General features: G+C 35.2%; 1 protein-coding gene across 1 annotated transcript in view; it reads right to left on the reverse strand.

Moving 5' to 3' along the window:
- Window positions 1-928: 928 nt before the first annotated feature.
- FUT9 (fucosyltransferase 9) overlaps window positions 929-17,582 on the reverse strand; it is a 253,852-nt gene continuing 237,198 nt past the window's right edge. The window contains exon 3 of the mRNA XM_086317681.1: window positions 929-13,914. Coding sequence (XP_086173807.1) covers window positions 12,827-13,906 — 1,080 coding nt within the window. The 5' untranslated portion in view covers window positions 13,907-13,914 and the 3' untranslated portion in view covers window positions 929-12,826. The remainder of the gene's footprint in view (window positions 13,915-17,582) is intronic.

The raw sequence follows: 17,582 nt of genomic DNA on the forward strand, positions 1-17,582 counted from the left end.
TCATTGCTTCAGCCTCTTTTAACCCATTGTTTCTAACCAGTAGAACTTAGTGGTTAAGCATTGAAACCTGGGATTAATTGCTTGGCCTCAAATTTCAAGTCTATCCCTTTGCAAATGTGTCAACTTGGGTGAGTGTCCCAACTTTTTGGCTGGGAAAAATAGAGGTATTGTTAGAACTGGTAGAGTGCTATAAAGATTAAATGAAAAAACATATCAGGTACTTAGAATATTGCCTGGATTATTGAAAGCCTTTGATATATATTTACTACTATTATCATTTATATTTGACCACAGAATTTACAAGAACTACTTGGGATCACTATAGGGTCTGTTTCAGAGATTTTGGGAGGATTGTTATAGACGTATTTGGTGCAGTATCCACTCATGGGATGTCTGCCCAGATGAATTACTTTTTATCTCTGAGTGCTTGCCTACCTGGAGAAGGGATAGCTAACCTAAGTAAGAATGGCCAGTTAATACCTGTATGTGGTTGAATCCAAGTTGTAAAGTTTGGACTGAGGAGTTTTGATTTCCCTCCATGTTTGCTGAAATATACTATCTGCCCAAAGACAAGAAAGAAGTAAGAAACCAAGAGAAAGAAAAAAAACACTCCCTCCTCCCCACACACAGCAGAGATATACAAATATACACATGAGCACACAAAACACAGACCCACACATCGAGATATACATGCAGGCATCCAAACTCACACAAGATCTACTCACCCTGTAGAGTACTGTTGAGGTTCACGTCATTTTTTGATTTGGTATTTTTAATGAATGTATAAGCTGTAAGATTTATTTAGCTTTTAAATTTTATTTCAGTGTATTCAGGGAATCTAGATGTTAATGTAAGTGGAAAGAAATTTCCTCGAATGAATGATTTTGAATGTGAGCATTATAAATAACCAGCAGTAAGTATTGCACACTTAAATTGAATTCTTTTTATTTTAAATATTCACAGTACAGAGTTCATTAGGCCTGAATAGAACATCGTTATTTACATATCCAAGGAATAATTCTAGTGATAAATCAGTGAAGTACTTACACTGAATATAGGAAATATGATTGAAGAGATTTCTGCTTACATATACAGGCTCAAATCTTTTATACATTTATTTCTGCCTGGGGATCATAGCACAGATTGAAGTCACTATTAATTGGTAAACAAAATTTCACAAAATTATAACTATAGCAATTACATCATATATTTATAAGCCCAGAAATACATCAATGGCAAGGAATCCAAATTATAATGGCATTTTTAAGGGAAGAAAATCTCAAATGACATCTCCAGTTTAATTTGTGGAAAACACAAGTTCTCCAAATAGCTGAATATACAGATCTTCAATGGCATTTTGCCTCTCATGGCTTATTAACATATTTGCTTAGCTGCCATAATGTGTTATGCTATTTACAGGTTGAATCAATATAGGGGACAGTATGGTAGCAAACTAAGAGCCCAGATTAATGTTTGCTAAATGTCATAAACATACAACATCCTGGTCCGGGAAGTTGGCCTCCACATTGCTGGGACTTGTTACTCATTATTTGGATTACTGCTTGACTCCAAGATGTAGCAAGACTCAGTAGCAAGATTTTCACTTGGAATAGTAGCTAGAGTCAGGTTTTCATACCACTATATTAACTTCACTGAAGCTGTTAAAATAACCTGAATGAACCAAATGTCTGTAAATAAATAAATAAATGTATAAATAGGATCCCCACTGTTTTAATAACATAGCAGTGAAAGTACCTTCCAACAGTATAAATGTTACCTTGATGTTTAAGTCACCAAGTGCTATGTTCTAGCCTTACCATATTATGGTGAATAACTAATTTCATTGGGTGTGGGTGCTGGTTGTTGGTCCACATTTATGATCAGTTTGGAATTAAGCCTTTCAAAAAGCATATTTTCTGAAAAAAGAACACAAAAGCAAAAATAAAAATAAGACTTTGCTGAATGGAGTACTTTCTGCTCACATGGACTATTGCAAATTATCAGCATGCAGAGACTTTGTCTTGCAGCCCAAATTCACATTTTTTCTTTACCCAAGTTACTGAGGAAAAGATTGGGTTTATCTTTTTTCCTCCTACCAGTTACACTGATTGGCTGTCCACACTGCCCGGATGTTCTGTGTTATTGCCCAGTTTAGTGTTGTGCAGATCAGGCCTCAAGTTTTTTTTTTTTTTTAAATAACCCCACTGGCAGTAGTACTGATTTTGGCAGTGTCAAAAAAAAAAAGACATACCATTCTTGATTGTAGAAAAAGCTGCCAGAATATTGTGTTCATAGTATGGAATGAATTGAGATGAATTTTTTTTCATGCTTTATAATAGGAAAATGCTATACAGTAAATTGTATCATTTGCCAACAAGTGATTTTGTTGTATTTTATTGCCAACAAGAAACTCCAAGAAGAAAATTGGGAAGAGTGGAATTTACCACAATACACTGCAAAGTTAGAAAATAAGCAAAGTAGCATTGTCTATGGGCTCATTCACACCAAGAGTAACATTTTCACTTCTAAAGTTTAAAAAGGACTTTTGAAAGAATGTGAATCATGCACACGGAATGAGATGAAGCCTGTGGATGAGCTGTCAGTGTGAATCTCCCCAAAGTTGTGTGATTCACTAACGGCATGCATTTTTCACCCAATATAACAGAACCTTAATATTGTCATATAATTTCTAGCACATCTAGTTTCAAGCATGCACTGGCTACTAAAATAAGATTTTAAAGAAAAGCTGATGTTTGATATAAAATAATCATGTTTTTTTCAAGTGTGGAAAAATACTCTACAAAAAAATAAGTACAAAAGTGATTTCTGATCAATGTATGATTTTATCTACAAAATTCACATGATCAATTAGTGTGCTTACAACAACCCTATTGGGTTTGCATGGCAATAATACACATACAGAAAGTTAAGAGCCTTAAACAACTATTAGCACAATGCAATTAAATCCTTATCAGAAATAACATGAACCTGTAAACTGTACATTTGGCATTTAGGTTTCAGGGTGTTTTTGAGTCTGTTTAAATATGACAATACAATAGTGCAAAATCACATTACATGAATAAAATACACAATTACCATCCAAATAGTTTGTGGATTACTGACCCTTACAAGTCACGTATTGGCTAGAATTGGCACATTTTGTTTCAGCATGATAGTTTGATCGTCCTTACTTGAGTATATGTCATTTTATTCAAAGTTACACTTAACCTACATTAAAATAAAAAGATATGGGTGACTTTTTATGTGTGTTCTTGAGGATATTAGGTAAGAGAAAGTATATAGAATCCCTATTCTTCACCTGTACATCTCTTTTGTTGCTTTCTTCTTTAGCAGCTCTTTAGTTATTGCCTGTCAACTTTTTTCCCTATGGCTCACTGACCATCCACGTGACCACAAGGAGGGGAGCAGGGAGAAAAGAAGAAAAATTCTAGATGAATATATTACAGCTCATGTCCTGTGCCAGGCTAATTAAATCAGGATGTCTAACCAAAAAATTAAAATTTGTAAGAGCTTCTCAGAGGATGATAATGTAAAGTCCACTGAAATCAGTTAACAGATGAGAAATCTGTGGCTCAGAAAAGCTAGTGAATTATGCAATAGATTGTGTCAACTAGAGTTTGAGTTCTGATTCACTATTCCTTTCCTTGTTTCTTGTCATCATTTTTCTCATTCCTGAGCTTTGTGAACTTCAGTCTACCTGCAGACTTGCCAGCTCTTTATTTTTTCCCTTTAAAAACACTATACACAAGTTGTTTTGGATTCAGAATAAATCACAGTATTACAATGAAGATGGTAAATCTCAATAATTCCATTCAAATAATTTTGACCAGCTGCATTTCCTTTAGGAAGCATTACTTCTTACTTTTATCTGACACAAGATTTATAGAAAAAATTTACAATGACTCCACTAACCTTGACTCCTACTGAACCTAACCTTAAAAAAAAAAAAAAAAAAAAGAATTCTCTGATTGCTCTAGAGATTAAATTTTTTATTTTAAGAGTAAAAAGACATGTTGCTGTTTTCACAGTCCCCCACCCTCCCCCCGTCTCTATTTCCAATGGATTCCACATAATTTGCTAATCTTCCAGGGCAAGAGATTTTATTGATTTGAGTGTAGAGCATCTACAAACTAAAAGAGACTTTTTGTTTTGTTTTCTTGATGTTCTTTGTCCATGGATTCATTATGTTAAAAATATGTAAAATATGTGAGATATGTCATCTGTTATCTAAGAAGTGCACTGCTCCTGGTTTTATACAGACAACCAGATATTCTCAATTTGCTCAAGGGCTTTTGAAAACCAGTAAAGAAAGGCCTGATCTTATTACAGTCCCTGGAGACATGTATCCTACATTGGATGATAGTGAGCTCTCTTGCAGCAAAATTGTCTTGGATGAGGATGGCATCTTCAGGATTGTCTCATCTGAGGGACCAAAGGTGGCTAATGAGGCCCATCTGAGGTCAGGGGATGCACTGTTGTAACTCTGGCACATATTTCTTGCATAATGAGTAGTACTGGGTTGTTAATTTAGTCTGGGTACTGTTTCTGCCGAGCCTGCTTTTCCATCTCCTGCACTCTCATTAATCAAAATGGAATGCAGTCATGTGTAGAAAGCAACCACTGTTAATGTACCTCTGTGTAGAAATAGCTTTTAAAATATTTCAGATAAAACTTACGTTTTTCACAATGAGATTCAAAATTTTAGATGAATATATTACAACATATTTTATATATACACTTAGTTCAACAAATTGGTTGCCAGAGAACTCAGAAAAATGACTTAATTCAGTTTTTGAAATTTTCTGTTGTATCTGAAATGATAAATGTTTCTAATATTTTTTAAAGCAATGCAACTAGAAACTACTTAAAAATACTATTCTGAATATCATTTTTTTTACACATTAAAGTTTTTCCTTAAGTCTAAGTTTTTGTGTTCTTATAGTATAACTTAGAAATTGTGCACACAAACAACTGAGATTATTCATGTCAAAACTCTTTTTATTATGAAACTAGCAATTAGAGGAGTCTTAAGCACACTCTGGTTAAGAATTATTTTATTTCTGCACCACTAAACAAATATATTCCTGCTTATTGAATGTATACCCTAATATTTTAAAAGAATCTTTTAGCATTTTTTAAAAACTTTATGAAAAGAAGACTTAATTCTCTTTCCTAACTTGTATCATAACTAGTTCTGTGGCTAAACTCCTGGACAACTGAAATGAGCGATTAAGTCAAGTTGTTGAATATTTCTAGGCCCCTTTCCTTACCAGATAATGATCTCTGAGAATCTTCCTGATATTCCATTAACTGATTGAGCCATACCAGCAAAATTGACTATTAACTTATTGATTGTTCGTAAGTATGGAGAGAAAACTAGGTCTGCTTTGGGTTCCAATGATTTTAAGAAATGATGTATATGTTTAGTAATGCAAATCATACCAATATACGATGACTGTCAGCTTCCCACACCCCATGCATTACAGAAGATGTGAATGCACGCTTCCACACTATATTTGTTACACCTCTCCTAAAGATTATTCCTGTGGCTTCTTTAAATTTGCAATGATTCTTATACACTGTCTTCTTAGTGTTTTCAGAGTCTCAGAAATGAGATTGTGGAAATAATTTTGGATTCCCCACAATGACCTTTCTTTATAGTGGTGGTGGTAGTTTAGTCACTAAGTCATATCTGATTCTATCTGACTGTAGCTCACCAGGCTCCTCTCTCCATGGAACTTTTCAGACAAGAATATTGGAGTTGATTGCCATTCCCTTCTCTAGGAGATCTTCTCAACCCAGGGATTGAACCAGTGTCCCCGGCACTGCAGGCAGTTTCTTTACTGCTGAGTCACCCAAACCATATTCATTGGACACCTTGTATAGTCACTTAAATAACATTTCATTTGTCCTCACACACACACACAAAAAACCATCAGGAATATGTTACCTCCACATGCATGTTACCTCCACATGCAAAATCTGAGGCTAAGAGAAGTAATTTAACTTGCATATAGTGAATGGAAGAGCTAAGATTCAACTCTAAATCTGTGGTCATCAAAAATCCACATACTGTACAATATAAACTTGTTGTTTATTGTGTACATCATAAGAAAAGATAGCCGTTATTTTATAATGTAACTTTAAATGGCATAAGTCTATAAAAATGTTGAACCACTATACTGTACATCATCTACTCTATGTATGCATGTATGTTATGTTGCTTCAGTCATGTCCGACTCTGTGACCCTATGGACTGTAGCCCACCAGGCTCCTCTGTCCATGGGATTCTCCAGGCAAGAATACTGGAGTGGGTTGCCATGCCCTCATCCAGGAATTGAATGCAACCCAGGAATTGAATCCTCATCTCTTATTGTAAATCAATTTTCTATACTTCAATTAAAAAAATTTATGTACTCTACCTTGCTACTATTTTCCAATTGCAAATTACTTTCTATTCATCAAGCAAGGACTTTGGAATATGGGAAAGCTTATCCTTTATGTGTCTCTTAAACACATATAGCAGATAAGCAGATTACAGAAGCTTAAATTTTTATGGCTATAAAGAATTTTAGTAATCAGATAATCTAGTCCTTTCATTGTAAAATATAAACATGAAGTTATAACCCCGAAAGACAATGAGAGGTTTTTTTCAAGATATACAACCTTTTCTTATCCTACTAATTCCTCCAGGCCAAGAATTGCTTATGTCTTTGGCGTAGACGGTGGCTTTCAGAGGTGGCATCACCTGTGGAGACCCTGCATGGAATAATTAGGCACAGACAATGCTTTGGATCTTGAAGTAGAGGAATGAATACTTTACTGACATATTTGAAAGATTCCAGTTTGAACTCAAGAAAGGTGATAGCTCCTATCAACTGAGCAATAGAATATTTCCCATTTAACAGGTGGCTAAGAATCAGACTTCAAAATTGAGAGTGTATCAGAACTATCTGGGGAGATTTTACAAATACAAATTTCAGCTCCCATCTCAGACTCAGAGAATCAGAAGCTCTGCATTATTAACACTTTTTCAAATGATTCTCATGAAGTTCCAGAAACATATGTGTGTTGGAGAACCATTGTCTTATGATGGTTCACAAAATATAGCGTGGAAGAATCTAACTTAGGACATGCATTAAAAGCATTTTTTTTTTAAACTTATATGAAGAGATTCCAATTGCATAAGCTGGGCCTAGGAATCAGTATTGTTCATAAATACCTCTGGTTTTTCTAAGTTAGGTGACCCAGGAACCAGGCTTTTCACTAATATTGACAAAGGCAGCTACTGTTTGAGAGGTTCTTTTAAAATTCTTCTTTAAAATATATTTAATTTAAGTCAAATGAACAAATATATATTAGCCATGAGTTTAAAAAATAGCTCAATTGTCCAGATGTATTCAATCTGGCTTACTCAAATTAGCTCCACTATTTTACTATCACCTGGGAATTGACTATGCAGGTCCACTGCTTTCCTGAAATTTTCACATCAGTAAAAATTCTACATTATTCTGATAAGAATGTGGATAGTATAGAAAAATCTAAAATATTTTAAAATAATGCCCAATATATGGTTATTTTTCTGCAGGCAATTAAGGTCTCAGGGAATAGTGAGTACATGAATTGCAAAGGAAGTAGGTAGAGAATTAAGAGGAGGAAGGAGTTAAAGAAGCAGGCTTAGTTAATTGAGTACTTGCTATATTCAAGCACTGGATTAGGGTTCTTTCCAAATATTAGATTAATAATCAGTTTTATGCTTTAAATGCCTATTCAGAGAAGTAAAAGGCAATTCTCTTGGAATATTTACCTTTAAAATATTTTTTATGATGGTCATTGGAATTGCATTTGCAAACACACACAAACATCAATTTAGATCTTAGATGAGAGAGTAACAGAGCTAAAAGGAACATTACAGACAGCAAGGTCCAGAGAGGTTAAGTGGTCTTCTCAAATTATAGTTTTTAGGACCAATAACCCAGCCTAGCATTACTAGTTCTGATTTAGCTGGCAAAGTCTCATTTATGTTGCTGTTGTTGCGTTGCGTGTGTGCTCAGTTGTGTCTCTTTGCGACCCCATGGACTGTAGCCCACAAGGCTCCTCTGTCCATGGAATTTTCCAGGCGAGAATATTGGAGTGGTTCATTTATGCTGTAAACTGCTTTATATAATGCTTGTGGATATGAATTCATTCAATATGAATTACTGAGAGGAAGAAGACTTTTGGTAGTAGTGGAGCTTACCCATTTGTAAAATGCTATAAAATCTCTAAATGAGAGACACCAGGAAAAAAAAAAACCATCTTAATTGACTGATGTTTGTGATGTTAAAAAAAGTGCAGTTAGGGAGGAAAGAAAGATATTTCTCACAAGCACAGTTTGGGAGAAACTTGCTTTATATTCTGCTTGCACTTTATATTCTTCTTAAAATTAATTATTCTTCCTATTAGAAACAGGTAGTATGTTAATATTTGAATAGAATTTCAACATGTTCCAAGTTCTTAATCTTTCTTGCACTGTTACTTCTTTGGGGGTCATAGAATGCACTAAGACGAGAAAGACCTTAAAATGGCTTTCTTTTGCACTTAGGCAGCAAACTGACCAATGAAATAAGTATATCACCTCAGGTGGGTACCAAGAAGCTGGAACTCATCACATTTAAAAAAATATTTTGCATGGTCTCTAATGCAATCTGTTTATTCTTTCAAAAAATATTTGTTGAGACCCTCCTGTATATTAGGCACTAGATTTATCTTTTAGATTCTAAAGTTTATTGTGTTTAACAGCTTGATTATAGTTAATGCAGTAAGAAATTCCCTTAAACAAGATCAGAATTTAAGGGCACTCAAAGATATGATAAAGCACAAAGTCATAATGTGAGGATCTAAGCCTTGTTTTGGTAATTAAGTCATACAAAGACATTTTATGGATGATTACCTCAAGACTCATGGAATCTAGTTTGAAAACAGGTAGGCAAAAAGATCTCAAAAGTATAGTTTCCAATTCTTTCCATATTTAACCTCCAACTGAAGACAGGAATTTAAAGGGTCAGCAAATAATTTCTAAATATTTGGTTAATTTATACCTCAAATGCTCTGAGCTTTCTAAGCCCTCACAACAGAAGGCATTTCTATACATTCTGGGATTATCAGAATTTATGTAGTAAATATATAATTTTTAAGTGGATAGTGGTTTCTTATTTAGATAATTCTTTTCAGTTTGTACTTCATATTGTCAAATTTATGGCTGTCATAAACTATGACTGTCTTTTTTTTCCAGATATGCCCTACTCCTGGATTTGGAGAATTAAGTACATGTTCTTATTAATAAGGCCCATAATAATTAATATTTATATTTCTTTATTAGTAAGGCCTATAGTGAATAATATTTAAATATTTAGATAATTGAAAGTAAAATATTTTTATATTTTTAAATAAAACATTTTGAGTGGACTATTTTTTTTTTTTTATTCACAGTTTACCTCCTGGCAAGTTTGTTTTTATAACCAGCAGTTTTGCCAAATCTTTATCTTTCACCATGAGATAACCTTAAAAAGAATTGTAATCCACAGGATTTATTAAAGAAGTAGCAAAGAAATAGTCACCATCTTGAAGGTTGCATTTCACTTAAAATGTAGTGAAAGCCTACTTCCTTCTGCTCAACTCCTAAGATACTTAAGCCAGAAAGAATGCTAACAAGTTTCATGTTGTATTGACCATATGTATATATTTTTTAAGTCAAAATGCTTCCACACAGAGTATAACATTTAAAACCCATAATAATTCCAATAAGATAGTCACATTTTTAGAATTGAGATGTACTTCAGTGATAAGGTAAGAATATGATGAAAAAAGAACACAAAACTGAGGGAGATAGTACTCTGAAATTCTAATCTTGGCTATGTCAATATAGCTGTGGGGTGTTTGTGTGTGTGTATGTGTGTGTGTGTGTGTGTGTGTGTAGTATGTGAACATATGTCTTAAATAAATATTATCTTTGAATCTAGTTACCTCATAAGTAGAATGAAGGGATTTGCTTGTAAACATTGCTATAATTACTTCCAGTCCTAAAACTCACTGATCAATGGACCTAGAACTGAAGTTTTCATTCATTTTTGGCACTTCAAATTAAGAAAACTTATTCTTTGGAGGCTTGAGAATGGATTTTTAATATACAGATGTGCTAGTTAGTCACTTAGTATTATTGCCTTAGCTTGAGCCATATTATCAGAATGTAATTATAGTCTCAGACTGAGAAAGAGACCAAACTCATAGTTAACAATAAGGGTACTGCCCTCAGGTTTCTTGGTTCTTTGCAATCATGAGCATCCAAGGCAGTAAAGGCTTTTTATTGAATGCTTTTCTGCTTTTGAAGAAAGTAGATATTTCTAAATTTGTTAGTAATGCATTCTTTTTAGATCCCTACACTTTTTAGTAGGTCAAAAAGATAACAATGTAAACATAAATGTTTGATCTATTTGAACATGATGAAATAAATGAGGGTGGAAATCTTTCCTTATCTACGAGGGCACCTACACAGACATGCCATTTCTGGATGCTATCCAGTTATAAGAGATAATATGACAGGCATCTTCCATTGGGTCAAATGAATAAACAAAGTCTGTGGCTCATAAACTGGCCAAATAGCTAATCAGTTGGAGAAATTTATTATCTTATTTTCATTAAGTCAGCAGTGACTCATATAAATTTCATTCAGAGTATATGTGCCTAAACATAGACTCAAAGGAAGTTTTCCTTATCTCTCGACTTAATGTAAGTTTCTTTAAGGCAGTGATGGTACCTTGTTCATCTTTTCTCTGGTCAGGGCCTTGCCTGACACAAGGAGCCTGTTCAATCATGGGTAAAGGAATGAACCTGAAGATCAAACAGTCCTTCAACCAATGCAGTAATTTTCCTCTGTTCAAATCCTTCTAGTGGTACTGAGAGCTCCTTTCCTCAGAAGGCAGCCTGGATTGTTGGACATAAACTCCTGCTTTCTGAATCCAAATTTGCCTCTCTGTCTAGCTTACATTTGATGTAGAAAATTGTGGATTTGAGTTCTATTGATATAGAGGACTATAAGAATAATCCACAAACAGACTCAAATAGATGTCATTAGTACATTCTAACACTTTTGATGGGTTTTTGGTCTGACTGGAATAAAGTCATTAAAGATTCTTTTGGGAAATGGTTTATTTGAGAATCCCTAGAGTCCCATCATTTCACATTTACTGTTCTCTGCTTATATCCAGCCCTTAACTGTATGGAGGAGAAACACTGTACAGCAACTGCAAGTTCAGGGGTGAATTCTCTAAAAACTTAGTGTAATGAAAGTTTACTCAGGTTCTGTAAAACCCTGAGGGTGATGGTCATATTGCCATTTATGGATAATTACAAAAATGGATATAAAACATCATCTCAAGTTAGAAACTCTAGACTAGAGCTGTCACTTTATTGGAATAAGCAAAGCTTTTCTGATGACATTAAATGTCATCCATTTATTAACTCAACAAATATGCATTGAAGTCTCATTTTGTGTTAGCATGTGTTCCCTATTGACTCCCACTTTATTATGTTTAACATTTTATACTTAACACCTTGATGAAAATTTTATTTAGCCAAGTTGCTCAGTCGTGTATGACTCTTTGTGTCCCCATGGACTATACAGTCCATGGAATTCTCTAGGCCAGAATACTGGAGTGGGTAGCCTTTCCATTCTCCAGGAGATCTTCCCAACCCAGGGATCAAACACAGGTCTCCCACATTGCAGGCAGATTCTTTACCATCTGAGCCACCAGGGAAGCCCTAATTTTATTTAGGCTCTTTTAAATAATAGGACAAACATCTCAAATATTCAATTTAGATGTCCATAGGTATGGGAAAATGTTTTAGACATTGGGCCTTTAGAAAAAAATATTTTAAATTGATATGTTAGAAACTGTACATAAATGTACCATTTATAAACATGACTTGTATCTACACTTACCCTTTTCCCTTGTCATTTGATGAGGTTATTTGTTTTATTATAATAATGAGTGTTAAGATCAGGAAGAAAACTATCTTAGCTTTTCTTAAGTGTTACTAGGATTATTTCCCAGGCACCAAAAATTGCCCCAAATTGGATATTTAAAAATACTTAAGTAATTTAGCTTAATATCATGAGAACAAGTGACTGCATTTGCAAGTCAACTTAATGAAAATAAACGAGAAGCCTAATAGCTTCCTGAATAGAACAGTTCTGCTCCACTATCTGGCTTATTCACTACATGAATAATTCTGCATTCACAAACGTATCAAACAGGTGAAAAACAGATCAAATAGAGAGTTATACATTGTTCAACTTCAAAGTCAAAGAGGTTAGAATTCAATTACAAATTGATTTTCCTTTGCTTCATTATGCCAACTGGGAACTAGAGATGATAATGTTTAATGAAAATATTTCATACTTGAAGATATGTGTCTTCATTTACCAAGTGGATGAAACAACTGATCAGTTTAGGAACAACAATCAAATCACAGTTACATTAGAGATAACAACAAAAACATGAAAAAAAAAGAGGTTTACAAATGATAGAGAATAATGAATTATTTTTCAGGGCACATAATTAGGTATATATAAGATAATTTAAAACCAAGTGGAGTGATTGCTGATGCTGCACTCTTAAAAATCTCCATCAAAATATACATGTCACCCGAGAGAGTGATACAAATAAATTATGACACAAAAGCAGAATCATGTCTCTTCTCATCCTTAAAACCTGGATAATATCTCATCAAAATGATTTGTCAAATGTGTATATGATGGAAAACTTTAATTCCAAAACCATTTCTCTAAATTACCAACGGATTTATACTCTTGATGCCTTTTCACATGGTCACAAGCCAAGCATGCATGTGATTCCCAAAATCGAGGAAGATTTACTGTGAAATCTTTCCTCCAGTTAAAGTAACTAAGGTATAATTTATTGTTTTTGTCTACTTCCTTCAGATACTTAGCTAGCTCACTGGGAGAGTTATAATCTTCCACATGAATGAATGAATCTGCTGGAATATAATTCTCATAGTTTTCCCTAGATGGCCCCAAAACAACAGGCACAGAGCCAGCCAGAAAAGCATTGTAGAGCTTTTCTGTGATGTAATCTTTGTGGATTGAGTTTTCAAAGGAAAGATAAAATTTGCAAGTAGATATGGTAGGAATCAAATTTTTATCAGTCACGTATTCTCCAAATGCTTGCCCATAGGTATGGATTTCAATGCTTTTGCTTAGCTCATTGTAATACTTGACCCTGGCATGCTCAGGGTTCCAGTTACTTACAACCCAGCACACTAACTTCTCTTTGTTTGGCACTTCAAACACGAAGGGGTTTGTGCTTACGGTCAAGAAACCATAAGGCACTTGGATATCTGAGTCACGGCGATAAGTCAGAGTCAGGTTGAACAGGTGCTCAATGCCACTCTTCTGTGGTGTGTGAGTCGGTGATTCCAAATTCATCCAAATCCATTTCTGGAAGGGTGGCCTCGCCTGCTGAGGTAAATTGGTCAGATCCCAACTGATGTCTCGGTGGTGGATCAGAACTGCGTGAGACTTGTTGTACAGAGAACGGTCTGTCGTGAGATGGCATCCTTGGATGTTGAACATTGCTTGGCAAGATGTAAGGTCAAAGGTCTGCCCAAATGGCCACACCCAAATCAGAATAGTAGTTTCATTAAAATCACCAGTTTTGGTGGAGAAGAAATTTTTCATTTTCAGCACTGAGCTGGCTGACTCCATCGGGCTGAAGATCCAGCTGTTGGTGGGCTTGATGTAAATGAACAGACACACCATGAAGCAGGCCAGGATAATGCAGACAATTAAAAATGGGCGGAGAATTCCTTTGGATGCTGAGGTCATAATTTTTTCTGTGAAACAGAAAGGGAAAGAAAGATAGAGGAGTAGGTAGAGGTAGGGATGAAGAGTTAATCACAAATACATTTTGAGATAAATAGCTGGTACATCCTAAAATACACTTAATCACAAAATCAACTGCATTTTCTTTTCCAGTGTCACCAAAAACTAAACATAGTGTCTGCTCAATAAAATCAAGTTGCAAACAGTACCTGTTTCCTAAACACTCACTCTCAACTAGGCTTGGTGCCAAGCACTTTGAACACATTACCCCTGTCAATGAGGTCTTTTATCCCCTCTTCTCTGCAGAATGAGGAAATTGAGGGCCCAAAATAGGTAGCTTACCCATTGAATTATGCTGTTTCTTGCCTTCTAAATCCTCTTTGAACAAGTAATACAAGCATCAGTAATCCATTGAGGTACATTGCACATCAAGTTTACTGTCTTGATTTCTCTAATCTCTGCCCTTTATATAAGTGAGGGCTTCCCTGGTGGCTCAGTGGTAAAGAATCTGCCCGCCAATGCAGGAGATGTGGGTTCAATCCCTGGGTCAGGAAGATGCCTTGGAGAAGGAAATGGCAACCAACTCTAGTATTCTTGTCTGGGAAATCCCATGGACAGAGGAGCCTTGTGGGCTACCATTCATGGGGCTGCAAAGAGTTGGACACTATTTAGTGACTAACACTACCACCATTTACCCATGAGTCAAATTTTGATCAGTTTCCCTTAATAAGAACAATACCTGACAGTTATCTGGTGCTCCTTAGTGCCATGCATTAATATGAGGACTTACATTAACAACATATGTATTAATTTATATATTTACATGTGTGTGTATCTCTGTGTAAGTATATGTACTAACTCATTATATTTTCATCTCATTCATGAAGAAATTGAGGTACCAAATGGTTAAGAAACTCCAAAGTCATGCATAGTCAGTGGCAGAGCATTCTTTTAAACACAGGCTCTGGGTCCAGAATCTAGGCACTTGATGACTCCATTTTTATAATCATTGATTCTCTAGGCTGCAGCCAGAGAATACAGTCATCTTGATGATACCAGAACGTAAACTTCATGAGAAGCTTTGTTTCTCATGGCTATATCCTCATCACCAGGTTACAGTAGGTGCTTAATATATGCTTAGTAGATGCTATATATACTGCATAAATGAATGGGTGGATTGCTGTGTACCTCAGGTGGATTCTCAAGGTATAAGCATTGGTAACTAGATAAATAAAAATAAACAAAGTATGAATGAATGAAATTATACTTAGTTGCTTTATTGGTATATTTAACACATATCACTCTATAGAATGAAATGACTTACAGGTATTCTTACCAGTAGTTGAGCAAATTTTCCCAGTTTTGACTCTCTTTGTTGCATCCCAAAGTTGGCATATAGTACATTTTAGTCCCACAACACTTTATTTGGCCAAATGGGAAAAACTGGTTGCTAGGCAGACACAATATTCCTTCCATTATGTGCCTCTAAATTTTCCTGATTCCTGGACATTTTGAGTTTCTTGAGGTTCTTCTTGTTAACTCTCTGCATATCATCTATGCTCTCAACTTTCCACTGGTATTGGGGTCAATTACTAAACAACAGAGCTGTTACTCAGTAACACCTGCTTTTTACAGAAGCTGTCAGAAAACTTTGCCCCTTGGAGCCAAATTGACTTCCCTTTGACAAGAACTTTTTCACCTATTCCTCATTACTAAAATTCAGTTGGACACCTAACATGTCTTGAATTTCTCATATAACCTATATTTTAAGGACTTGCAGTTTGTTACGATAGGTCTCACCAGAGATAGCAATACACATAAACATAAAGTTAATTTTAACAATAAAGAGTATAATTAAAGTCTTTAAATCATTTTAATACTTTAAAGTAATATGAAGAAATATAGTTTAAAGACTACAGCATTAAAAATAACAGAAACTTCAGTAAAAGTACTACTTGTAAGAATTGGCATGTGTATAATTGCATTCTCCATAAAGAGACCTTTGGTCATACTTTAAGAATGATCTACTGAGCATTAAAGGATAGAAGAACTTGGAAAAGAAAAGGTTCATGTTGTGATTTTCAAACCATAAATATACTTCAAGGTATTAGGGACAGAAACGTGAAACTAAGAACAGGAGACTTCTTCAAGGTGTGGTAATTCCACTTAGGCATGTGTGTGTTTTGAACCTTAACTTTAAATGGAAACAAACAGGAATATGCCTGGAAAAGATCTAATCTGAAAAGATACATGGACCCCAGTATTCTTAGCAGCACTCTTCACAATACCAGAGACATGGAAGTAACCTAAATGTCTGTTGAAAGATGAATGGATAAAGAAGATGTGACACATATATAAAATGGAATATTGCATAGCCATAAAAAAGAATGAAATAATGCCATTTGTAGCAACATGGGTAGACCTAGAAATTATCATACTAAGTGAAGTAAGTCAGACAAAGACAAATATCATATGGTACTATTTATGAATCTAAAAAATGGTATCAAAATATCCTATTTACAAAATAAAAATAGACTCACAGAAATAGAAAACCAACTTATGTTTACCCAAGGTGAAAGGGAGGCAGGGATAAATTAAGAGTTTTGGATTAACAGATAAACAATGCTATATATAAAATAGATAAACAACAAGGTTCTACTGTATAGCACAGGGAACAATAACATAATGGAAAACAATCTGAAAAAGAATTCACTTCAGTTCAGTTCAGTCATTCAGTCATGTCTGACTCTTTGCAACCCCATGGACTATAGCCTGTCAGGCCTCCTTGTCCATCACCAACTCCTGGAGTTTACTCAAACTCATGGCCATTGAGTTGGTGATGCCATCCAACCATCTCATCCTCGTTTCCCCCTTCTTCTCCTGCCTTCAAATTTTTTCAGCATCAGGGTCTTTTCAAATGAGTTAGTTCTTTGCATCAGGTGGCCAAGTATCAGCTTCAGCATCAGTCCTTCCAGTGAATATTCAGGATTGATTTCCTTTAGGATGGACTGGATAGATCTCCTTGCACTCCAAGGGAATCTCAAGAGTCTTCTCTAACATCACAGTTCAAAAGCATCAATTCTTCGGCGCTCAGCTTTCTTTATAGTCCAACTCTAACATCCATATATGACCACTGGAAAAACCATAGCTTTGACTAGATGGACTTTTGTTGGCAAAGTCATGTCTCTGCTTTTTAACACGCTGTCTAGGTTGGTCATAGCTTTTCTTCCAAGGAGAAACATGGTTGCAGTCATCATCTGAAGTGATTTTGGAGTCCAAAAAAATAGAGTCTGCCACTGTTTCCACTGTTTCCCCATCTGTTTGCCATGAAGTGATGGGACCAGATGCCATGATCTTAGTTTTCTGAAAGCTTAGTTTAAGCCAACTTTTTCACTCTCCTCTTTCACTTTCATCAAAAGGCTCTTTAGTTCTTTGCTTTCTGCCATAAGTGTGGTGTCATCTGCATATCTGAGGTTATTGATATTCCTCCTGGAAATCTTGATTCCAGCTTGTGCTTCATCCAGCCCAGCGTTTCTCATGATGTACTCTGCATATAAGTTAAATAAGCAGGGTGACAATATAAAGCCTTGACATACACCTTTTCCCATTTGGAACCAGCCCATTGTTCCATGTCCAGTTCTAACTGTTGTTTCTTGACCTGCATATAGATTTCTCAGGA

The sequence above is a fragment of the Bos grunniens genome, chromosome 9 (assembly GCF_055505025.1).
Source record: "Bos grunniens cultivar Pamir isolate PY7600 chromosome 9, Bosgru_T2T1.0, whole genome shotgun sequence".
Classification (NCBI taxonomy): Eukaryota; Metazoa; Chordata; class Mammalia; order Artiodactyla; family Bovidae; genus Bos; species Bos grunniens.